This window comes from Anomaloglossus baeobatrachus, chromosome 1, assembly GCF_048569485.1.
Source record: "Anomaloglossus baeobatrachus isolate aAnoBae1 chromosome 1, aAnoBae1.hap1, whole genome shotgun sequence".
In the NCBI taxonomy this organism is placed as follows: domain Eukaryota; kingdom Metazoa; phylum Chordata; class Amphibia; order Anura; family Aromobatidae; genus Anomaloglossus; species Anomaloglossus baeobatrachus.
In genome coordinates, this window is record NC_134353.1 from 120,378,684 (window position 1) to 120,404,477 (window position 25,794).

Below are 25,794 nucleotides of genomic sequence, written 5' to 3' on the forward strand. Positions count from 1 at the left end.
AACAGCAAATGGCCACTTACCCAAATTTTAACCGACAACCAATTATTGTTTCTGGACTGTCTAGCTCATGTCTGTAACTTTATGCATTAACTGTATATTGTATGAAGCACATTCAGCACATTCTTCCAAGAGCCATAACTTTCTTATTTTTCCATCAATCTTGCCATATAAGAGCCTATTTTTTGCAGGATGAGGTGTACGTCTGAATAAAACTATTGGTTTTAGCATATAGTGTACTGGAAAAAGGAGAAAAAAAATCCAATTGTGGTGAAATTGCAAAAAAAAGTGAATTTGCACGATCATTTTGGGAGTATTTTATTTATTGTGTTTCCTATATGGTAAAACTGATATGTCAGTATGATGCCTCATTTCGGTATGAGTTTGTAGACACCAAACATGTATACTTTTACTTTTATCTAAGCAGGTGAAAAAAATTCAGACGTTTGTCCAAAAAAAGAATTGCGCTTTTGCCACCATTTTCTGAGATCCGTAGCGTTCTTATTTTTTTGGATTTGGCGCTCAGTGATGGCTTGTTTTTTGTGTCTTGAGCGGACATTTTTAATTATACCATTTTTGTGTGGATGCTACGTTTTGATCCATTGTTATTACATTTAAATAAAATTTTGCGGTGGCCAAGGAACGTAATTTTGGCGTTTGGAATTTTTTTCTCGCCACGCCGGGTACTGATCAGATTAGTTGATTTTATATTTTGATAGATCAGGCATTTCTGAACTCAGCAATACCAAATATGTTAATTTTTAATTTTTTGTTAACTCTTCTATTTTCAATTGGCCGAAAAGGGAGTGATTTGAACTTTCAAGTTTTTTTAATTTGTTCATATTTTTTTAAACTTTTTTCATTTTTCTTCTATTCATTTTACTAGTCTCCTTAAGGAAATTTATCACTGCAGTGTCCGATCGCTTGTGTATTTCTGCTGATCACAGCAGCATCACTCTGATCAGCAGAAATGCAGTGTTCCTGTGATTGCTGGCCCTCTCTTGGCTCACAGAAAGTGAGTCATGGCAGCGTCAGGGGTCATCAGCTGACCCTGCGCTACAATGGCAACACATTAGCATCCCATAATCGCATCACGGCACCGCCGTTGGCGTCGGGCAACAGCGCAATCCCCGCCATTTAAATTGCACTGTCAGTGTTTGACAGCGTGATCTGAAAGGTTAAAAGGTGTGGGCGTATATCCACTTGCAGCTGTTTGCCACACATGTCTACTGATCAGATCAGTAGACCTATGTGGGGATTATCATGGGATCGCCGCCGGAGCCCGCAGTAATGGGAGATAGGTGATAAAGGACGTACACGTTCTTGGTCGTAAAGGGTAAATTCCAATATTTTGGCAAAATTCAAGAGTTGCTCAAAAATTGTTGTGACTTTTGGCATTTTCAAGCTAGTTTCTCCCAGCTACAGCAAATTTGTCAGATCTGGGGAATTACAGGGGCACAGTGAGGATGTGTTGCCACAGCTAATCTACTTCATAATACTTACTGGAGAAATCTTACACCAGTCAGGGAGTGATGTACAACTTCTACTGTGGTGCACAGAGTCACAGGCCACCGAGCACCTCTTCATGAATCAGGAGCGTCTGACTCCACTACGCACTGTCAACAAGACTGGTGAGAAAATTACCAATCTTGATGAATCAGGGCTTAAACTTTAGAAAATACAATTTGCATATTTCCAGCAAAATTACAAGATGTATTCTATTTACAGGAAGTTATCACCTTTCCACAAGATGAGTGATTATGTCCAGATTAATGGGTCTGATAGCTGAGATTCTCCCTGATTGCCAGAACAGAACATTTTTCTTCCTAAATGGAGCAGCAGTTTGTAGGTTTGACAGCCACTCCATTCTTTCTCTATGGGAATGGTGAAGATATTGATAACTTCTTGCAACCCCTTTTAATACCCCTTTTAAGTGAATCTGTCAGCAGGTTTTTGCTATGTAATCTGGGGACAGCATGCTATAGGGGTTAAAAAAAGAAAAATCAACTATGCCTCTCTTATCAGGCTGTGTCCTGTCGTTTACCTAAACTAAAGGCTTTATCACCTAGTGCTTATGTTGCGACCAGGGAAGGGGTACTCGGTCCCAGGCGGTTGCAAATGGGGATGTCACTCTGGTGGCCGTTGCCCGGTTCCATGCCCTGGGGCTTCTTTTGTAAAAGGGGAGTATTTACAGGGGAGGTAAGAGTTAATGTTCGTGACGCCATCTGCGGGTTGCGGTTAATGATGGAGAACTGCTGCTGCTGAATGTGGCTACTCCTAGAGCTGGTGGTGGTTGCAGCAATGGTGTTAGGCCCTCCGCAGGTAGGGCCATGCCTGGGAGATGTGACGGAGTAATAACGGAGACCACACCAGGTTGTCTTGAACAGTCTCTACTCGCTCAGGCCCTTGGATTACTGGTTCAGGTCCCTTGGAGTATGCAGGTTGCTCTATCTCTGGCACTCTCTGTTAGTGTGGAGTGTTTGGGGCCCGACTGTCCCTTTTGGGGGTATACTCTCCTTCTCTGTATGATGGGCAGTGCGTACCCTGTGGGGAGGTAAGTGTCCAATCCCCGATCCTAGTTTACTGCTGATGCCCCCGGATTATTTGGTTTGGTGAAGTCCATGAAGGTTTCCTCACCGGGCAGGTATTTATCAAGCCATGTTGAACTGGTGCCTGATCTAGGGCCCTGTGCCCTGTGCGTGCTCCGCTCCCAGCGGTATCTCCGGTACCCGACCTGGCGAACTCTCTCCCATGCCCCGGGGTCACCGCTGCACGGACCCAGCTCCGGCACGTCCACACACCGCTCTGTGTGCCTCACTTCTCTAGACTGACTGCTGACCCCTCCCATCAGGCTGGCTAATCCTGGGACTCGTTCCTTCCATGGCGACCATCCCCTTACATGGTTAACCCTCTATGCCCGGTCTGGAGTGGAGAACTAGGATTTTAGTTGTGCTTTGGTGGTATGGGCACTGGTACTCCAGGTCCCAGCGGATAGGTTTGGCATCCCCAAGAGGATGCAGTTCCCTGTAGTGCCCTGAGTGGCTCAGGGGGACTACATTTATCATTGCTGGACTACAATGTCATGCACGCCACCTCCTGTGATTGACACCTCACTTTCAGTGTACAATCTATATAGAGAGGCTGGTGTGGGCAGGGGCAGCTCACTCACCTCTGCTACTTTGCTAAATCTAAAAGCTCTGATTGTGTCAGAATGGCTGCACATGTTAATCAAAGTGATACATCTTTGGATTCAGGATCGCTTTGCCAACGTCATGCTGCTCTCAGATGATGTAGCAAAAACCTGCTGACAGATTCCCTTTAATATCTATTATCTAAATATGCAGAAACAAACTTTGTGGGTAAAAAAGTTTAGTAAATGCAATTTTGGTATAAAACAAACAATGTCTGAACAAAGAATGTAATGGAATAGAGGTTATTACTCTCAACAACACTATTATGTATAAAATGTATTACAAGCACAAACAATGAGTTCATTGTACTTTTTTCCATTTTAAGGGATAATCCAAAGACAGACCATTTTTCTATTCATTCTCCACCTCAATGTGGGCACTAGTGATCCTTAGGGGTACTTTGCACACTGCGACATCGCAAGCCGATGCTGCGATGCCGAGCGCGAATGTCCCCGCCCCCCTCGCAGCTGCGATATCCTTGTGATAGCTGCCGTAGCGAACGTTATCGTTACAGCAGCTTCACATGCACTCACCTGTCCTGGGACGTCGCTCTGGCCGGCGTCCCGCCTCCTTATTAAGGGGGCGGGTCGTACGGCGTCACTGCGACGTCACATGGCAGGCGGCCAATAGGAGCGGAGGGGCGGAGATGAGCGGGATGTAAACATCCCGCCCACCTTCTCCCTTCCGCATATCCTGCGGGAGCTGCGGTGACGCTGGTAGGAGATGTTCCTCGCTCCTGCAGCTTCACACACAGAGATGTGTGCTGCTGCTGGAGTGAGGAACAACATCGGACCATCGCGTCAGCGTAATTATGGATTACGCCGACGCTGCACCAATGATACGATTATGACGCTTTTGCGCTCGTTAATCGTATCATCTAGGCTTTACACACTACGATGTCGCCTGCAATGCCGGATGTGCGTCACTTTCAATTTGACCCCACCGACATGGCACCTGCGATGTCGTAGTGTGCAAAGTGCCCCTATGTCTAGTAGAATAGGTCCCTAACTACTATCAATACATGGAAACATTGACCATGGGGTACAGTGAGTACAAAGAACAAAAGACTGGGCTGTGGGTGGAGTTTTATAGAACGTCACAGCCCATCATCTCACTCGTTCTCTCCATCGCAGAGCGCCGCAAACACATGCAATGCCGAGCTATGATATGCAATGAAACTTTGCCCACTGCCCAGTCACTCAGGGACTGGGTCCCGTCTCGGTGATGCCAGGTTAACTTCCAATTCCGGAAGTTGACGTGACATCACTGGACATCAGAGGCCACTGCAGCCCGGGTCATGGGATGAGCGGACAGCGATAGCGCCACTCACAGGCTGAATGGACAGCAGAAGGTATTTCGAAAAAGCCTTCTGTCACAGCTTTACATCGATGAGGCCACTGTGCTTTGTAGTGGATTACCCTTTAAATTAAAAAGACAACACAGACAATCCTCCAGCGACTTGTATTGCTGAACCTTAACATGAAGATGAGGCACAATACTTAAAAACTAGAATCAGGTGGATATTTTTATAAATTAATCTATGAATGTCGATAAAAATTGCATCTACAAATCCTGAACAGAACACACTCCCAACATCCAAATCTAGACCAGTTTTGCCCATCTGTTTCCCATATACAGTAATGCCAAAAAATGTTCATTCCCCAGAGTGCTCCATCATATTTGAGATCGGTTACACTGCCCCGAAGATCATGTACCACAGAGTCAGACATAAAGTTTTAATTTTTTTTTCATTTACATTTTTCTTAATATTTATTATTATTATTATTATTATTATTATTATTTTTTTTTTTTTTACAGTCCCCTGGTACTGTCCAAATGATTTTAAGGAAACTCATAAAGTAACAACATTGTATATATTGTGAATAAATGCGCTATTTTTACTGATGAAGTACAACAGTAGATTTACCTTCACTTCTATAGCAAACACTACAAAACACATTGTGATCATATAATAATAAGGAAAGCTCTGCTGCGCTGAGAATCATGTCTGTGCCCCATCTGTAGATATATTTGGGTGATGCTCATTTTAATCGAATACACGATTCTTTAGTCAATTTAAAGAGGCTGCATGACAATACAAGACAGGTCTGATAGTCTTTCTTAAAAGCACAATTATTGCCCATGGGTTGTGTCTGTTATTGCATCTCAGAGCTAATAGAGAAAACAGTGTACAACAGGGCGCTGCAGACCATAAATTAAGGAAGAATAATTTATTTTATTGCACTACACGTTTCAAGGACTGTGCTGTCGTCTTCCTCGGGTGCTTTGAGAAAGGGGAGAGCACATTTCTTGAAACGCGTAGTGCAATATAATAAATTATTATTCCTTTAGTCATGGTCTGCAGCGCCCTGTTGTACACCGCTTTCTCTGTTAGCTCCTAATGTCTATCTCTTTGCATTTTTGCAATTGAGAAGGTGTATGGTGTAGCAGTGGACCAGGAAGCATCTATCCACCTTCATTATGCAGCGGACCAGGAAGGATCTATCCACCTTCATCATGCAGCGGACCAGGAAGGATTTATCCACCTTCATCATGCAGCGGACCAGGAAGGATCTATCCACCTTCATCATGCAGCGGACCAGGAAGGATCTATCCGCCTTTATTATGCAGTGGACTAGGAAGGATCTATCCACCTTCATGATGCAGCGGACCAGGAAGGATCTATCCGCCTTTATTATGCAGTGGACTAGGAAGGATCTATCCACCTTCATCATGCAGTGGACCAGGAAGCATCTATCCACCTTCATCATGCAGCGGACCAGGAAGCATCTATCCACCTTCATCATGCAGCGGACCAAGAAGCATCTATCCACCTTCATCATGCAGCGGACCAGGAAGGATCTATCCACCTTTCTCATGCAGCGGACCAGGAAGGATCTATCCACCTTTATCATGCAGCGGACCAGGAAGGATCTATCCGCCTTTATTATGCAGTGGACCAGGAAGGATCTATTCACCTTCATCATGCAGTGGACCAGGAAGGATCTACCCAACTTCATTATGCAGTGAACCAGGAAGGATCTATCCACCTTCATTATGCAGTGAACCAGGAAGGATCTATTCACTTTCATTATGCAGTGGACAAGGAAGGATCTATCCACCTCCATCACAGGAGGAGATTGATTTCAAGTACACCAGCTTCCCTGCCCGGCCAGTCTACTGACCGCACCTATTGTTACTCACCCGACAACAGAGCCTGAGGAAGAACTGATGAACACCTTCCCTGCCACACGTGGAGACACCGTGCTCCACCAGCAGCTGCAGATCTCTCTGTGTGCCAGTGTCCAGGCGATCACTGTAGTTGTGCAGGGGTGCACAATCATCGAGCTGAGTAGTACCTCGCATTTAATTTATGCTCACCACTTTTAGCAGGTTCACACAGGAGCGCGCCCTGTTTTTTTTTTATCTTATTCCTACATCTTATTACATCTCAGCCTCATTCATGGAACTAGGACAAAGCTTCAATACCAGGAACAGCCAATAGGCAAGGGTGGCAGTGTTTGTAGAAAAAAGAAGAATATATGTTTCCATAAAAAATGGTTATTATAGAAAACTGGCACTTACTGTATAGAGCTTAGCTGATAATCCTGTTTCAAAACTGATGTGTAAATATATGATAAACAAATAGTAAAATAAATTAATGAAAGCAGCAGAGACCTGGATACAACGTGTGCACAATTTTTAAGTAATTTGTATTTTTGATGATCAATTTTATCATTGAACAACTACAGCGCTGTCAATCAATCCAAAACATTAATAAACTTGAATACTTAAGAAAGTAACAATAAGGGCCTGTCGTCTTTCTTAGGAAAATATCTATATGTACAGAATTATTGAGCAACTATTAGGCTATGTCCGCACTTTGCCTTTTACCTGCTTTTTTGCTGCTTTTTCAACTGCAGCGTGTAATGCCAAAATGGATGTGTTCTGCTTTTCAAGCAAAGTCTATGGGAATTTGGGTTTCTTGTTCACACTATGCTGTTCAAAATGCTGCTTTTTTGTGTCAGAAATTTGGGCAAAAACTCTGCTTTTCAAAGAAGCAACATGTCAATTGTTTTTGCCATTTGCGTTTTCAACTGAAAAGCAGAGTTTTGCCCAAATTTCTGCCACAAAAAGGCAGCATTTTGAACAGCATAGTGCGCACAAGAAACCCAAATTCCCATAGATTTTGCTTGAAAAGCAGAACACAACCATTTTGGCATTAAACGCTGCAGTTGAAAAAGCAGCAAAAAGCAGGTAAAAAGCAGGTAAAAAGCAACGTGCGGACATAGCCTTAGTGTGCAGATTTATTATGCAACTAAATGAAAAACTCACATTTTCCCATCTCAGTTGTTTATATTAATCTGTTAAAGTGAGAAAAATAACCAAACAACTCAAAATGTACAAAAATACATTTCAAAAATCAGTGACCAATATACCCACCCTTCTTTTCAATACTTTGGAGAGTGTTAGCTTGTTAATCTGTTGATGATCAACTTTTTGGGCAGCACCAACCAAAACCTCCCAGACCCTGCTCAGAGAGGGGACTGTTGTTCTTCACTGTAAATCTCCCATATAAGAAGGGCCCACAAGGTCTCAATAGGGTATAGATCAGGTAAGGAGGTGGCCCTGTCATTATTATTTCATCTTTAAGCCATTACTGGCAACTGAAGAGTAGAGAATTCAAAGCAAGTGATGGAGCATAGAAAATCATGATTTTCTTGAAAGATGCAAACTATTTCCTGCACCACTGGTTCAAAAAAGTGTCTACTAAAAGCTAGCAGTAGGTGTGGGACTTGATTTTGAGTCCATCTTCTACCATCTTCCACATCGCTGGCATCTAAGTGGAAGTGGAGGTCTGTACCCATTACTGATCCAACCGCGTGCCCTTCCATTTGGTCCATCCAGAGTCCTTCTCATCTCATCAGTCCATAAAACCTTTGAGTAATCTGTCTTCATATATTTCTTGGCCCAGTCTTGATGTTTCCCCTTCTGTATCTTGCTCAGTGGTAATTGGTTTCCGCTTTCCTTACCTCGGCCTTGTCTCTGAGCGCTTAGCACCTTGTACTTCTGGGCTTCCAGGGAGGTTGCAAATTTGGAATATGACAGCACTGGAGGATAATGGGGTCCTGGTCGCTTCATGTTTGATTTTTTTTCTCCAAGCTTTGTCATTTAATGTGTTTATTTTTTATCAACACAATTGTTGCCATCCTGTTAACTATTTGGGACAAAACTTTTGTCTACGAAAAACTAGCAGTAGATCTGAGACTTGATTTTGAGTGCATTTTCTACCGACCTTCACATTGCTGGCATCTGAGAGGAAGTGGAGGTCTGTGCCCGTTACTGATCCATCCATTTGGTCCAGCCAGAGTCACTCTCATCTCATCAGTCCAGAAAACCTTTGGGTAATCTGTCCTCAGATATTTCTTAGCCAAGTCGTGACATTTCCCCTTTTGTGCCTTGCTCAGGGGTGGTCGGTTTCCGCCTTCCACACCTCAGCCGTGTCTGAGCACCTTGTTCTTCTGGGCCTCCAGGGAGTTGCAGTTCTGGAATATGACAGCTCTGGAGGATGATGGGCTCCTTCTCGCTTCATCTTTAAGTCTTCTCCAATCTTTGTCAGTTAATGGGCGTCATTTTTAAGTAACACAATTTTTGTGACTTTGTTGACTATTTGGAACAAAACTTTTGATGGTTCTGTGATCATCCCTCAATATATAAGCAATTTCTAGTGTTCTGTATGCCTGTGTAAAACTTTTATAAATATTTGACTTTTCAGAGTCAGTTAAATCTCTTTTCTTGGCTTATTTTCACAGAGGCAAGCAAGAACTCTGCCTAATAATTCTGCACAGCTTAATAAAGGGTGTTGAATCCTTAGGCCGCACTCTCCTCATTACACAATTACAGGTCACCTGATCTGCTTTGTCCAACAAGTTTATACAGCTTGGAGATGGACAATATTCATAAAAATGATGATATGGCCAAAATACTTATGTGCCTAATAAATCTGCACACAGAGTAAAAGTACAAAAGAGGAGAGTCTGAGAAAATAGATTTTGCTATTTAAAGGGAATCTGTCAGTAAGATCAACCCCCTTGAAATGAAAATACAGTATGAGCATGCAGGTTTTTGAAAGCTAAATTTATATTTACTTTTTTATCTTCTATCTGTTGCTGCATTTCTGAGCTTTCAATGTTTCATTCAATATACAAATGAGGTGTTAAGTTAAGGAAAATACATGGCACTTCTCAAAAGTTTGTCCTGTTGTGTCTCTGCCCAGCAGCAGTCTCTTCAGCTTGATTGATCGCTCACTGTGTCACATCCCTGCCAGATACCTGAAGTTGCATAGACTTTGAACTATCATCAAATGTAAAGAAGCAGGTGCAGGGGAGCTGCCTCTTACCTAAAGCACTTAGTTACTCATTAGTATTCTTCAGGATTACAGGAACAGATAAAATATATAAAGGTGCAAATTGTAATGCTGCCACCAGGGGGTATACAGGAGAGATATAGAGCTCCTAGGTGTAATGTGGAGTCTGACCACTACATGTCACCAGTATTTAGATGTGGAGGTAGAAGAATAGTCGTACACGCTGAGAGTCAGAGTTGGGAGGTCATGTCAGTGCAAAGGAGGAAGAGGAGCTGAAATCACGTGGAAGCCTAAGGTTGGTAGCTGGGAGGTAACATCAGAAACAGATGGGGAGCAGAACTGCAGTCAGAGAGCAAGCCGGGGTCAGAAGCCAAAGGGAAACGTCAGTACAAAAGGGGGGAAGCGAGACTGAGGGGACAAGACAAGCGGAGGGTCAGGAAGTCAGGGAGCACAGACAAGACAGACGGAGCAGTGGACAGTGAAAGGAGTCGGGGTATCAGGACAAGGATCAGAACAAACTCATGGGAAGCAGAAGCGCACACTGCAGAGCAGGAACGATCACTGTCGCAGTTCCGGTGGAAACAGACCAGAGGTAAAGCAAGGCGATTACCGGAATGAAGCACCAAACAAGCCCTGCCCATCAGCAAGGACCCGGGAAATACAAACTACCAAGCAATAGACAAAACCTAATGGCTCTGCAAGCAGCAGAGCGAAAGGTGAATCGTGACACAGATGATTTAGACCTAAATGCCCATATATGTTGTTTTATTTGTGGGGGAGGGGTGAAAATGGATGACCCCTTTGACAGATTCCCCTTAATACAAATGTAAGAAATTGCTGAGATGTGATGATATTTTAGTCCACATTTTCACATGGAAAATCCACAGCACAATACAGTAACAGGTAAAAGGGTGAAATTTCAACTCTGAAATCTGAAATCTTCAACTCTGAAATCTCGTCTAATGCTGCAGTAATATTCCCATCAGAAATTGACATGTGATGCATATTTCCAGTCTGCAGGATGACAATTATTGTCACGGATTTGTCGCACATTTTCCCCATAAATCCACGACAAAACCCCTATTGTGTGACTTTTGTTTGGATTATCACTGGTAGCAAATTTTCCATTCACAAGTCAAGAACAAAAACAGTTTCTAGAAAGCTAAAAATAAACCTGTACTTCCTTTACCTGAAATTTTTGTGGCTTCTTTGGCTGGTCCATAGACTAGCATGGGAATAGGCAAGGCAATAACAGAAGCCCCAGGGTAGCTGAGTATTTTGGATCTCTAATTTTAGGTGCTTGTTTGTTTTCCACATGAAAATGGGCAGAAAAAAGCACACATTTTGGGACAGATTTTCTAGGGTGGATTTTCCTGTGATTTGCTATGGACAGTTAATGCAGCAAACCCGTTACATGTGGACATACTGTTTCTGAAGACCACAGAAGAAGGTTTCATCAGCAGTCAACTACGGTACTTACCTATTCTTACTCCTAACACTTCCCTAAACTTTAACTATTGTATTCCCAAAGTGTTGCCTCCTTGCCTCCTCTTTATGTCAGTAATTGCTACTTTAGAACTAAATTTACATAAATTGTTAACACAGCAATATCACGGGACAGCCTGGAACCCACCAATGCGATTATTTCACTTAAAGCCTTTACGGCAGGCTCAGAATCCCATTAAACTGTTTGACGATGGCTCTTGACTCTTGACAGAAAAATCCTCTGAAGTATTTTCCTGTTTGTCTTGTAGATGGCTTACCATTAAACCTCATTACGCAGAACTACTGTCCTTTATTGTACACTTAGGATACATTTAATGGTTTGGAGGCATGGTTTGCAGAAAGATGATTGCATGTCTAGTAGGGGGGTTAAAAAAACATACCATGAATAAAGCATGACGTGCATCAGATTCTCCTAACCCAATGTGGAATTCACTAACAAATATAATACAAAGATTGTGAAATCTATTTTAATACCTATTTATATACTATCATATGTTATAAGAAAAGCAAACAGTATTTGTGTCATGGATTCCTTCCCGGCCACAGAGCTAATCTGCTTTTTAGCCATCTTCTGCTAACTCCAGATGGAGAGTGTTGACTTTACCGCTAATGAGAAAGAGAGGAATTACAGACATGGTTTAATCCTTTGCGCCCAAACTAATGTGGGCAATAAATCAAAGCTAAACCACCATGTTCACAGTGATGAAAACAAACAGGAACCATTCGATAACACTAAACAAATGTTTTTATATTAAGAGACATTTATTCGAACCTTCTTCAAGGGCGACACTGTTGGACATGGCGGCTAAGTTTGACAAGTGTCACAACTTTAGAGATATTAGGACATGTTATCTACAATTCCCCATAGAACTGCAAGTATCGTAAATCAGTAACAAGAAAGCACAATCTCGTCATCTATAATGCAAAAGCCTTGTGACATTATCATTGATTTAGGGATAAAATATTGTGACCCTACTATATTTGCTATATGGGCGTTGTAAATGGATCTGAAAGTTGGAAAGAAGAGAGAGATTCTATAGTGCAGCTCAATATATAGGATTTACAGAAAAAAAATCAATGCAATTGTATAAGAAGTAAAGCGACTTACTGTAAAAGATGTACTCGGTGTAACTGCTCCAGATTTTGTCATCCCTGTACTGGTTTACGAAGGCTGCGGTTCCAGTAGAGTTGCAGGCTACCATCTGAAACCCTGCTTCTGAAAGCCTATCAAAAGCTTGCTCCAAGTAAGTGAATTTTAGGTAGAACCTAGAAGTGTACTTTTCAGGGGGGCGATCGGGGTCTCTACTTTCATTCAAGGTTTCTCCAAAAACTTCTTTCGCCAGAGCTATTCTACCACATACCATAATCCTGGCCACTCTTCTGAACTTGGCATCAGCCTGGTTGTCTCTGACCATGGTGTAAGAACCTCTGTAGCCTATAGTGATAAAACCAGATTTTTTATCAAGGGCTGCAGTTCTGAACAGGTCACTGCTTTGTGAGCTCTCTTCTAGGTCACTCTGACAACCTTCATCATTCAAAGAGCTCTGTTTGGTTACTTTAGGTGTCAGTAGCTTAACCAGATCACTGAGCTGGAAATATTCAGCCTCTCTTAGAAGTCTTTCCTTTTCTGGAAAGTGATCTGGGAGTGAGAGCTGCTTGTCCCTTAGATAGTCGAGCACATACCTGAAAAGGAAGCCATCTCTGTCTATGAAGAATCGAGACCTGTTATCCCTGGGAAGCTCCTTCACATTGTTCCTCGAGAACATGCTGTAGAGAGTGCTGTCCGGAACGCTGGTAAGTGTCGAATACTTTGTAACGTAAACTTGTCCGCCAACGTTCAGCTCCACCACATCCGGAAAGGGATACGACATTTCGCTGATAGGGAGGATTGTATCTTTCAGAGCCATGTCTCCACATCAACATGCAGAAAGTGAGGAACTTCAGAACACTGTCCAGTGCAATGGCTTTCAGTTATATCCACACCCAGAGCACTCAGCTAAGGCTCAGAGACTTCTATCCAGCCCCACAAAGAGCAGATTTCAGCACCATGGACCGCGGCACAGAGCAGTCTATGTAGCCCCACAGCCGAACAATGATCAGGACCAAGGACAGCACAAAATAGTCTCTGCAGCAGGCAGTGATCAGCACCAAGGACAGCAGCACATTATAGAGTATTCAGCTTCGGAGCAGAGCAACCATCAGCACCACAGACAGCGGCACATAATGCTCTGCACTGAGAGCTTGTAGTGAACAGAGCTGACGTCACTCCAACCGCAGGCTGGGCTTCAGGAAACTTTTCCCACATCTGTCTTTTAAAGGAGCCTGTTCCTTTTGCATGAGCTGATCCTTGTGCGTCTTAAATGAGCCGATGCAGAAGCGCTAAAAAAAACAAAAGCTACGCAATAGAAAGCACAATATTCCATTTACTGCTTAAACCTCTATGGATATACTAATACACAGAAATCTATTACATTGATGTGCTCTATTTTACTGTTACAGTTTTCTGCACCAAAATATGCAACAAATATAGTGTAATATATGAGACTTGGGCGCAAAAATCCTATTGACATGCAGCACAACAAAAAATAAAACCATGAAGACTTGAGACCATGTTAATATAAGTTTAAATGACCATATTAACAGTCCATGAAAAAACTAACATTACACGGACAGCACTTGTAACAATTGGGATGTTCAGAAGATTTATTTTTTTTTTTTACATACTTTTTTACATAGACTAAAGGCCCCGTCACACGCAACGCCATCGCTAACGAGATGTCGTTGGGGTCACGGAATTCGTGACGCACATCCGGCCTCGTTATCGATGTTGTTACGTGTGACACTTACGAACTACTGCTAACGATCAAAAATACTCACCTAATCGTTGATCGTTGATACGTCGTTCTAATCCCAAATATCGTTGATGGTGCTGGGTGCAGGTTGTTCGTCGTTCCTGAGGCAGCACACATCGCTACGTGTGACACCCCAGGAACAAGGAACAGCACCGTACCTGCGTCCTCAGGCAACGAGGTGGCTGTCACTTTATTTCGGCTGCTCTCCGCCCCTTCGCTTCTATTGGACGGCTGCCGTGTGACGTCGCTGTGACGCCGCACGAACCGCCCCCTTAGAAATGAGGTGGTTCGCCGGCCACAGCAATGTTGCTAGGCAGGTAAGTCCGAGTGACGGGGACTAATGATATTGTGCACCACGGGAAGCGATTTGCCCGTGACGCACAAACGACGGGGGTGGGTGCTTTCACGAGCGACATTGCTAGCGATGTCACTGCGTGTAAAGCCCCCTTTAGTCTCTTCCATATTTTGGATGAGACTCGCCTATTCAAGTCTATGGATGTGCAAAAAAAAAATTAAAACCAATACAGATAAATCGTATAGCATCGGATCTTTAATGATACTTTATCATTGTTAACATAGGAAACTGCTTTAGGTCTTGTAAATTTAATTAGCTGCGGATGTATAAAACCAAACGCCATACAGATGAAAAATCGTTTGTTTTTTATGGATGAAAATTGGACAATTTTTTTATACGCACGTGTGAATTTAGCCTAAGGCCCCATTCGCACGCTACAGTTTTTTATGCATTTTTAGTGCAATTTGTGGTGACCTTCAGTCCCCAAGAACTGCATGCTTTTCCTTCCCCAGGAAAGTCAATGAGATTTTTAGATTTGCTGTGCGCGCATTGCTTTTTTTGGGTGGCTGGAGTTTTGTTGTGGCAACAAAACTCCAGCATGTCAATTATTTTTGCATTTTTCCCTGCATTTTTTACCCATTGATGATAAAAAAAACTCATCAAAAATGCATGGTCAAAAAAAACATCAAAAACACACCATGAGAACATGCATTTTTTGTATGCATTTTTTCGCCACAAGATGCGTATTTTTGGCCACGGTGCATTTTTGTGGATACAATAAAACTGCAGCGTGAGGACATACCCTAATACTTTTAATAATAATTTTGCTGCACATTTTAAAAGATCTCTGCAGTTCAAAATACAGGTTTCCAGTTTGGACCCATTATTATTTACTTATTTATCATTTGGCTTAAAGGGGTTGTCCACCACTTGGATAACCCATTCTCATTCTCCATGTTTGGCCCCATTACAATGAAAAAAGCTTTTATTCTCCTCCCATGCCGGAGTTGTTCCAGCAGTATCAGCACTCCCTCTCCCGGTGGTTACATAAGGTTTTTACGTCACGCGATCCACGCACCTAATCACTGCCGGCTTCTCTCTTTACAGACGTATGAGTGAGAGCTGCTGCTGACCGCTCACTTCCTGCTAATTATTTATATGCCAGAAGGCGGGAACAGTGAAGCTAGTGCCTAAAATACATGTTAGACCTCCTTCATACATCCATGAAAATCACACACGTTTTTCACTGACGTGTCAAAGGTGCGTTTTGCCCTCCGTGTCCTATGTTTGTGGCACACGTGTGTTCTCCGTATGGTATCCGTGATAACACATGGAGAACGGAAACTTTCTGCTCACCTGTCCCTGGCGTTGCTGTCCGTGGTGCTGATCTTCGGTCTCCGATCCTGCCGCCTCCCCGCTGCTGCTGCTTCTGGCCCGCAGTGGAGTGAATATTCATGAGCATAATGAGCGGGGGTTGGAAGCAAGTGACAGCAGCGGCAGAGACAGGAGGGCTGGAGAAGATAAGTATGGAAATTCTTTTTATTTCACAGGTACGTGTGTTTTCCCCGGTGCGTGTAACACAGATCACATCTGTGCGGTCCATGTGCGGTCCGTGTGAGACCCGTGATGCCAGAGAAAAACGGACATGTCTACGTGTTGAGCACACGTGCACACATATGCGCCACACGGACACACGGTCTATGGCAAAACACGGACGTGAGCACAGACCTATTGATTTTGATGGGTCTGCATGTGCCCGTGTCTCCGGCACGTGAGGAAATGGACCAAACACGTATCAGAGACACGGACGTGTGAAGGAGGCCTTAAACTGTGATCCCTTTAATGTACTAATTATTTTTATTAATCAGTCAAATTTTTTTGTTCCAAATGGAAGGATTAAAAAATGTAATTTACGCTGCCAGTAGCTTTTTTTATATTCAATTTAATGTTTTGCCTGCATTCTCTTTATTTATTTATTTATTTATTAAGAAAGGCAATACAATATTTAATTATAATTTTTATTGTTAATTTTCTAGGTAACGAAGGCTAAGTTCGGGGCAAATTCAGCCTCCTGGTTCCACTGCTGGACTGATTTGGATCAGCATGATATCTAGGATGGCAGGAGGAAGAGGAATCACTGTAAATTTGTTCTCATGAGTGTGTCACTGCCAGATGTGATCATGGGGGAATCTGGGATCAGAAGGTCACAGCGCATAGTTAATTGCAGATCAACTTTAGTGCCCGCTCGTCGTTTACGCTGAGTTGGAGAATATTAAATTCTATCTGGTACTGAAGGGGTTAAGGTTCATTTCTATCCAGCAGTGTTCTAACCGGTAGTTAGGTAGATATAGCTACTCACATCTGCTATAAAAATATCCACTATTCACTCCTCCTTATGCTGGCTATAGCTTATACCTATGCTGTATACTTTGAAGGGGCTGTAAGGGCCATAATACTATTCATAGGATGCTGTGGGGACAATAATGCAGTATATTAAGGGCTATAGTGGGGCATAATACAGTCTATAAGGCACTGTAAGAACCATAATAGTATATATAAGAAGCTGTGGGGGTCATAATACAGTTTATAAGGGGCTCTAGTGTCCATAATACAGTATATAAAGGGCTGTGGGAGCCATAAAACTACAGTATACATAAGGAACTGTGGGGGCCATGATACAATATATAGAGGGCTATAGGGATCACAATGCTGTTTATAAAGATCTGTGGAAAACATAATACACTATATAGGGGGTGTGAGGGCCATAGTACAGTTTAAGGGCCATGGGGGCCATAATACTGTATATGGGGAGTAGAGGTGAGTGAACCTTTGGTGGTTTGGTTCGCTGTTAGCAAATGAATTGAACCTCCACGTGCCCAAACCTGGCCCAAGGAGGTTAGGAGTCATTGATTGGCAGTTTGAGTCTCTGCCTACATACAGCCAGCCATAAGCAAATCACCTCCGGGGAAGGCTGGTCGGTCTTTTTCAAACTTTTTTTGTTTGTTGCACACTACATACAATTACGCTGTTGTTACCCCCAGTACGAGCCATTCAAACACTGCAAGCGGCTCGCACAGAGTTGAGAACCAAGCGTACCTGAGCACAGCGTTGCCGCGCAAGTAAAGCATCCGAACTCCGAACCTGAGCCCTGTTTTTTTAAGTTGGTGTTCAGTTTGGTTTGCTCATCTCTAATAGGGAGCTGTGGGGGCTATAATACAGCATATAAGTAGAGATGAGTGAACCAGAAGTTCGGTTTTTGAACTGAACACCATTTAAAAAAACAGGGTTTGGGTTCGGAGATCAGATGCTTTTTGTGCAAATTTAACTTGCGCAAGCAACGCTGTGTTCATGTATACCCGGTGCTCAGCCCAGTGTGAGCTGCTTGCTGCCAGTGAACTGAACCTCCAAAGCTTTGCTCATCTCTACATATAAGGTACTGTGGTGCAATCTGGACACTATTTCTTTTTCTAATGAGGACATAGTTAGTTTTGGTTTGGGCAATGATGGGACATTTTTACTTTTTGGGTAGCATTGTTACTTTAAGGGGAAACTTTCTTGAGGGGGGCATTTGGGATATTATAACCCTCATAGAAACCTACGGCGCATTACTATTTTCTAGCTTGCACAGTCGGGGCATTAATACTTACTATAAGACACTATCAATCTGGCACACAGTCTGTGTATCATTTTTTGGCACAGGGCTAATCATAGTAATGACACCATTTTTTTGAGTTTTGGGGGTCATTTTTTACTCCAGGAGCAAAGCATAGTGCAGGTATTTTTATTCAGGTGCTATATAATGACACTGTTATTTTTAAGGGCACTATATCAGGATGTACCACAGAACAACAAAGATGGAAGTCTCCAAAGATGAGCTGTGGATGTGGAAAGTCATCATGATGTCTGGACAAAATAGAAAAGAAATTAAAGAGAACGACTCCAAAAGAAAATACGTATGTCACCTATAAGATGTGTGGATGTGGCTGATAGCAACAACAACAACCAGCATTTCTTTTCCATTGATGAAGGGAGTATGTCAGGACTAAACAGCTGTTCAAACCAACTACGGACATCATGGCGGGGCTAATCATTTAAATGCACCTTCACACCTACTTGTATTCCATCTATCTATGCTCCCTTTCTCTCTCTTTGATTCACCACTCTTGCTCCATAGAGCCAGAGAGGGTGGAGATAGATGGAAACCAAGCAGGTGGGAAGGTGCACTTAATTTTTTACCTTTACCCATGATACACCAGGCTCCTGTACTTGATTTGAACAGTTATTCTGTGCTGACAGAGTACCCTTAAGTACATACTGGGAGTTGTAGATTCATGCAAAACAATTGTATATGGGTCTGACCTGAAATTACAATTGATTGCTATACTAAGCTTGACAATATGTGTGATAGTTCTGGTGATGTATTTGTATACTGATGTGGTTCTTATGATGCATTCATTTATTAATGTGGTTTTGGTGATATATTTATGTACTGATGGTGGTTCTGGGGATGTATTAATATACTGATGGTGGTTCTGGTGATGTGTTTATATACTGATGGTGGTTCTGGTGTAGTCATGTACTGTAGTCATGTACTGATGGTGGTTCTGGTGATGTATTCATGTACTGATGGCGGTTCTGGTGATATATTCAATCTGTGTTGTTGATGCTGTGGATGTATTTCTGTACTGATTGTGGTCCGGTGCTGTGTTCCTGTATTGTTATTGGTTCTGATCCTGTAAACATATAGCAATATTGTCAGATGTGATACATGACTATGTTAGTAAAGTAGCATTGTGCTTCTAACAAGTTAAGGGTTACTACATCTGTATCTGTTTTAGGAGAATTAATCATGAAATGAAGCACTGTGATGTTCCAAATACTAACAACGTGTAATCAACTCAGTGTCAGGATTTGATTTAGCTTTCTGGTTCCACTGGTCATCACGAGACCACTCATGTGTGATTTTCATATTTATAGTCATGTGCCAACTAACTTATCTTCCTGCTTCTCTTAATGAAGCAAGAACTTCAGGTTTGCATAGAACATTGAGAGAATTAGGAAGACCAGCTTGTTGGTACATGATAGTAAGTGTGCAAATTGCATATGAGCGGTCACATTCAACCACTCAAACTACTTAAACTGTGTATAGGAGTGCTATACACTCTTCATGTTTTGCCTCGAGTGCAGGAAAACCTAGATCCACCTCTGAATAACAGCTCAATGTATTTCAGCCATTATGTAGTGGAAGGTGTAAGGTGATTTTAGGGGTCTTTGTACAGTGTGTTTTGTTATAAGGAGATAATTATATTATAAAATTATGTATTCACTATGTAGTGGTATTGGTAGAGGACATTGTGTAGCCATATTATTTTGGTCTTGTATAGTAATAATTTTGGTAATATTGGTTTCTGTAAATGACACGTGGTCTTTCTATAGGCCCGTTATCTTTTAGGACAAAATCAACACCCCTGGTATGTGTACCTAAAGTGTTACGTCACCGCCGGAGTCTGCTCCAGCGACTTCTGCTCCGATCGCCAGGCGACGGCGTGTTCCTGCCGTGGATGGTGCTGGTGATGGGAGAGGAGTCGATGCCAGCGGTGGGCGCAGGCTCCGATCATTCACTGGGCTGGGTTAGCTTGGGATCTGCAGTACCGCTGGCTGACTGTGGGTGGCATGTGTCTTCCAGCTGAAGTTGCCAGCGCTCAGCTACAGCCAATGGGAAGACACCACACCCTTCTTATTCCCCCTCCTGTCACATGACCACTGCCAGAGATAGTTCTGATTTTCCTGGCTCCTGTTACGTCCTATTCTGTTTGGTGATTCCTGTGTATTGACTTCTGTGTGTTTTCTGACTACCCTCCTACCTACTGTTTTTGTACCTTGCTGCCCGATCCGGATTTGACCTCTGCTACGTTTGCTGACTACGTCATTGCCTGCCGATTCTGTCCCTGTTCCGCAATTCCTGGTTTGACCCTGCCTGACTACTACTCTCATCGGACTGCAGCCTTCCACAGGTGTGATCTCCAGTCCCCTGTGTAATTCCAAATCCCTGTAGAGGGTTAAAGGGTTTCAGGGTTCTGGGGGTCCTGCTTGGTGAGTGGCTTCCCTCTAGCCTCCCCTTTACAGCCCATCTGAGTCTGTGGATCCAGGCAGGCGTTACATTACCTCTGGCCCATCTAACTAGGAGAGAAAAAAAAATGGATTCTCTCCATGCTGTGCTAAATCAGGTGCACATCCTTTCTGGCCTTGTACATGGACTTACACAGCAAGTGCAGGACCTCAGGTACTTCCTGCAGACCCTATGAGGTTAATGTTACCTGTCTCATTGTCTCACCAGGGAAAATCTGTACGGCTGCATGCCTTTGTTGATTGTGGCTCTGCTGCTAATTTTATAGACACTATTGTAGCAAAAGAGCTGGGTTTGACTTTGCTAAAGTTAAATGCACCTATTAGAATATCTGCTATTGATAGCACCCCTCTCACTCAGGGTATGGTTACTTTTGTAACTCCAGAGATCTCCATGCTTGTTGGTGCTCTGCATGTAGAATCAGTGTCATTTTTTGTTCTTGAGATTCTGATGTCAGCAGTGGTATTGGGCATGCCATGGCTGCGCAAACATAACCCGGTCATAGACTGGCACCAGGGTGAGATTGTGCGCTGGAGCCCTGAGTGTCAGGAGACGTGTATGTCGTTATCTGTTAACCTGACTAGAGCTGAACCTATCTTCATACCTCATGCATTCAGGGATTTTGCTGATGTCTTTTCCGTATCTGAGTCTGAAAAATTACCTCCGCACAGAGATTATGACTGCCCCTTAGATTTGGTCCCCAATTCCCGACTCCCCAAGGGTAAAATGTATAATCTTTCTGGTCCGGAGCATCAGGCCATGAAAGATTATATAGCAGACAGTCTGCAGAGAGGGTTCATCAGACCATCCAGGTCACCAGTCGGCGCTGGATTCTTTTTCATTGATAAGAAAGATGGTGACCTCAGACCTTGTATTGACTATTACTGTAAAGAATCAGTACCCTCTGCCACTCATCCCTGATCTGTTTAACCAGCTCATAGGAGCCCGGTGGTTCACCAAGCTGGATCTCAGGGGAGCATATAACCTAATCCGCATCAGAGAAGGAGATGAGTAGAAAACAGCATTTAACACTCCAGAGGGACACTATGAGTACCTGGTAATGCCTTTTGGATTAAGTAATGCACCGGCTGTGTTCCAGAACTTTGTTAATGACATTTTCAGAGATATTTGTGGTCAATATGTGGTGGTCTATCTAGATGACATCCTGATTTATTCTCCTGATGCTACGTCACATGTCCAACATGTACGCACTGTACTCCAGAGACTCAGGGAGAACTCCCTATTTCCTAAATATGAGAAATGTGTTTTTTTTGAGGCAGAGGTTAATTTCCTGGGTTATATATTTTCTGCAGAAGGCTTCCGCATGGATCCGTCTAAGCTTCAACCGATTAAGGAGTGGGTACAACCCAAGTCTCTGAAGGCCTTGCAGCGTTTCCTTGGGTTTGCTAATTATTACCGCAAATTTATTAGAGATTTTTCCAAAATTGCCTAACCCCTCACCGATTTGACTAAAAAGGGGGCTGATGTGGTTAATTGGAAGCCAGAGGTGATCCATGCCTTCTCAAAATTAAAAGAATGTTTCACCTCGGACCCGATTCTGGTTAAGCCTGACCTTACGTGTCCGTTTATTGTGGAAGTCGATGCATCCGAGGTTGGAGTGGGAGCGGTGCTATCACAAGGTACTCCGTCTCTCACTCAGCTTCGTCCTTGAGCCTTCTTTTCCCGCAAGTTTTCTCCCATAGAGAGAAATTATGACATTGGTAATTGTGAGCTGTTGGCAATTTAATGGGCCTTCGAGGAATGGCGCCACTTCCTCGAAGGCGCCAAACAGAAGGTCACAGTCATCACAGACCATAAGAACCTCACTTATCTGGAATCTGCTAAGAGACTCAATCCTAGGCAAGCTAGGTGGGCATTGTTCTTCTCCAGATTTGATTTTGTGGTAACATTCCGGCCCGGTACCAAGAACACCAGAGCTGATGCACTTTCCCGTAGCTTCTGTCCCTCTCAGTCTGAAAACTCTGAACCAGTGCATATTTTAGCTAAAGGCATTATTATGTCATCTGTTTCCTTAGATATGATAGAAGAGGTCCATAATACCCAAGACCAAGCTCCTGAAACCACTCCTGTCCATAAACTGTTTGTCGCTCCCTCACTTCGCCTACGGGTACTCCAGGAATCCCACAATTCTGTGCTGGCAGGTCACCCTGGTATCGGCAATACCTTCCGATTAGTAACCAGGAATTTTTGGTGGCCAGCCGTAGCGAAAGATTGTAAGGAATATGTACTGGCTTGTGAAACGTGTGTTCGAGCCAAGGCACCCCGTAACCGCCCTGCCGGATTTCTTCAGTCCCTACCTACTCCAGTAAGCCATTGGACACATCTCTCCATGGACTTCATCAATGACCTTCCACCCTCAGAAGGGAAGACCTGTATCTGGGTAGTAGTGGATAGATTCAGCAAACAGTGTAATTTTGTTCCTTTGTCCGGATTACCCAATTCTGAAACTCTTAGCAAGTTGTTTATTAGGCATATTGTGCGGTTACGCGGGGTTCCGGAAAATATTGTTTCTGACCGAGGAACACAGTTCGTCTCGAAATTCTGGAGGGCGTTTTGTAAAAAGATCAATACAGAGCTATCTTTTTCATCTGCCTACCACCCAGAGACCAATGGTCAGACTGAACGTTCCAATCAAACCCTTGAACAATATCTCCGGTGTTATTCCAATCAAACCCTTGAACAATATCTCCGGTGTTATGTGTCTGACCATCAGTCTGACTGGGTGGAATATCTGCCACTAGCTGAGTTCGCTATCAATAATCAGTATCAGGAATCCATCAAGACTACCCCCTTTTTCTGCAATTTAGGGTTGCATCCACGTTTTGGTTCTTTTTCTTCCGCTATGGTGGATACTCCTGAGGCTGAATCAACTGTGGACAAATTAAAGGCTATCTGTGAAAGAGAACCTGAAGAAGGTAAAGGTTGGTCAAGCTTCCTCTGCTAATAAGAGACGTTCCAAGGGCCCTAGCCTTGGAGTTGGGGACAAGGTATGGTTATCCACACGGAATATTAAACTCAAGGTCCCTTCTGCTAAGCTGGGTCCGAGGTTTATTGGACCTTACGAGATAATCGAGGTAATTAATCCCACAGCTTTCCGCCTGCAACTCCCCCCATCCTTTAAGATATCGAACGTGCTCCATAAGTCCCTCTTCAAGTTATATCGTGTCCCTGTGGTGCCCCAGGACCTGGTCGCCACAACAGCATTGCCCCTCCAAAGGGTTAATGCTGAGCCTGGAGGTAATTGGGAGGTCTATTGGCCAGTAAGTTTAACATCCAACGCAGTTCTCCCTCAGGCCAGCAGGGGGAGCTCTGAACCTGGAGTTCCAGGGAGCATTCCTTAAGTCTGGCCTGAGGGAGGAGTTAGTGTTAAGTCTGTAGGAGAAAGCAAAGTGTGCAGACGCAGAGTGTGCTGTCCTGTGGAACTGGGGCCTAGAGCTGGAACAGCTTGGCCCAGTGAAACAGGAGGAGCAGAGAGGCACAGAGGAGACTTGGACATCGGAGTCTGTGGCCACCAGGGCCTAAAATACTCCCTGATAGCCGAATCCGAAGGGCAGGAGAGCTGCAAGCACCTGGCCCATAAACAGCCCGAAGGTACAGCTGCATCATCAGGGCCCGGTGTGGACTCCAGCAGAGAAGCACCAGAGAGGGTCTGTGCAGCCTACCACAGAGGGAAAGGGGACGCACCACCGGTCCCAGCAGAAAGAGGGCCATTGCTAAATCCAGAGAGCAGGGTCCTAGCATAGTAAAGAAAAGAACAGGAGTAGGCCTCATACTCAGCTGGCCAAAACGACATCTTCGTTACTTCCAGGCCGGCCGGAGCCCTCTACCACCTGTAACGGTCTATCAGGACTAACCGTTTGTGAAGTAAAAGAGGAGAAGGTAAAGAGACTGTTGTTTGTGCCTGTTTCTTTCATTGCCTGTCGGCCCTGCACCGTGTTATCCACACAACACCATAGACTCTCACGAGCACCAACAGTGTCCCCGGGGCACCGCTCCACCTGTGGGGAGCAGTACCACCATTGCTGCCATATCATCACCCCGGAGGCCTTACACAGCAGCGGCGGCTTAATAGCCGCATACCACAGGTGGCGTCATGAACACAAACTTTAATCACCCCCAAGTGATCAGCCATTTTAACTGACACCCACCAGGGCCACGGAGTCGGGCCCCGCCACCACTGACTACCCCCGGACTAGTCCGGCCCGGCACCGGGTGTCCCATAGCCCTGGGGTGGGCGAGTCAACTTTGGCGTCACGAACAGGATTTCGTGCCCGGTCCCACCGGGTACTGTGCGCCTGCAGAAACTGTGCTTAAAAGACTGTGTTACTGTTTGCAAACTGCCGCCGCCATTAGCCTCGCTGAGCGCAGGAAGAAGGGGGGCGTGCCTGCCAAAGAGCGCAAAGGGAGCACGACATCAGAGCAGAGCGCCGTTAACCCCGCGTGACCCAGAAGGGAATTTGAAAAGTGAACAGAGCCTGGTAGGGTTTACTAAGGGGGAGGAAGATGTCCGACACGGAGGGAGAGCAGGTGGCTGTGGTAGCTCAAGACGCAGCAGCACCGGCCGATGTAATCCCAGTCGCCGTCGCCCCAGCCCCCGCTGTAGCGCCGGTAATGCCGATCACAATGCCGTACATCCCGGGAGCAGAATGGCTGCCGCAGTACTCCGGGGAGTCACATACCCTGAGCGACTTCAGAGAAAGGCTGAACAGCTTGTTTAGAGTGTATCCGCTGACTGAGAGCCAGAAGGTGGGCATATTAATGGGGCAGCTAGCCGGCGCGGCCCAGCGTGAAGTGAAGTCCTGGCCTGACACAGATAAAGGGACAGCAACCCAGATACTGGCCAAGTTAAAGAGTACTTTTGACACCCGCACTGCAGCAGAGATAAAGATGAGATTCTTTGGGTGCAAACAACGGGCCACAGACAGCATAAGGGACTGTGCCTTAAACTTGCAGGAGGCTCTGAAAGCAATTAAACAGGTGGACCCAGAGAGTGTACGTGAAGAAGACCAACTCCTAACTGAGCAGTTCATAGAGGGGCCCCTGTCAGATGCCCACAGGACCCAGCTGCGTATCATGGTCCTGCAGAACCCTGCTCTGGACTTTGCAAAGTTTAAGGACCAGGCCATCCGGGTACTGAGAGAATCTACACCGAATGACCCAGTACCCCTCCGGCCTCTTGCTATCACGTACCATGGGGTGGTGCCTGCAACACGAGCCGCTGCAGGGGCTGAGGCGCAGTCCCTGGATAAGGATCCCGCTGCAGAGCTCAGACAGCAGGTCCAGGAGCTGACCAAGACTGTAGCTGCCCTTGCCAAGACCGTGCAGTCTCTACAAGTGACCCCATCGCCTGCCAGAATTGAGTTGGCCTCCAGACCAGATGACGTCCCATGGATGCGACAGAGGAGGATTCCGCCGACCCGAGGAAAAGACACAGACCG

General features: G+C 44.4%; 1 protein-coding gene across 1 annotated transcript in view; it reads right to left on the reverse strand.

Annotated features, from left to right (window-relative positions):
• The window catches only part of KCTD8 (potassium channel tetramerization domain containing 8), a 225,698-nt gene extending 212,394 nt beyond the window's left edge, over window positions 1-13,304 (reverse strand). Inside the window, exon 1 of the mRNA XM_075334034.1 lies at window positions 12,170-13,304. Coding sequence (XP_075190149.1) covers window positions 12,170-12,968 — 799 coding nt within the window. The 5' untranslated portion in view covers window positions 12,969-13,304. The remainder of the gene's footprint in view (window positions 1-12,169) is intronic.
• Between the last annotated feature and the right edge of the window lie 12,490 nt (window positions 13,305-25,794).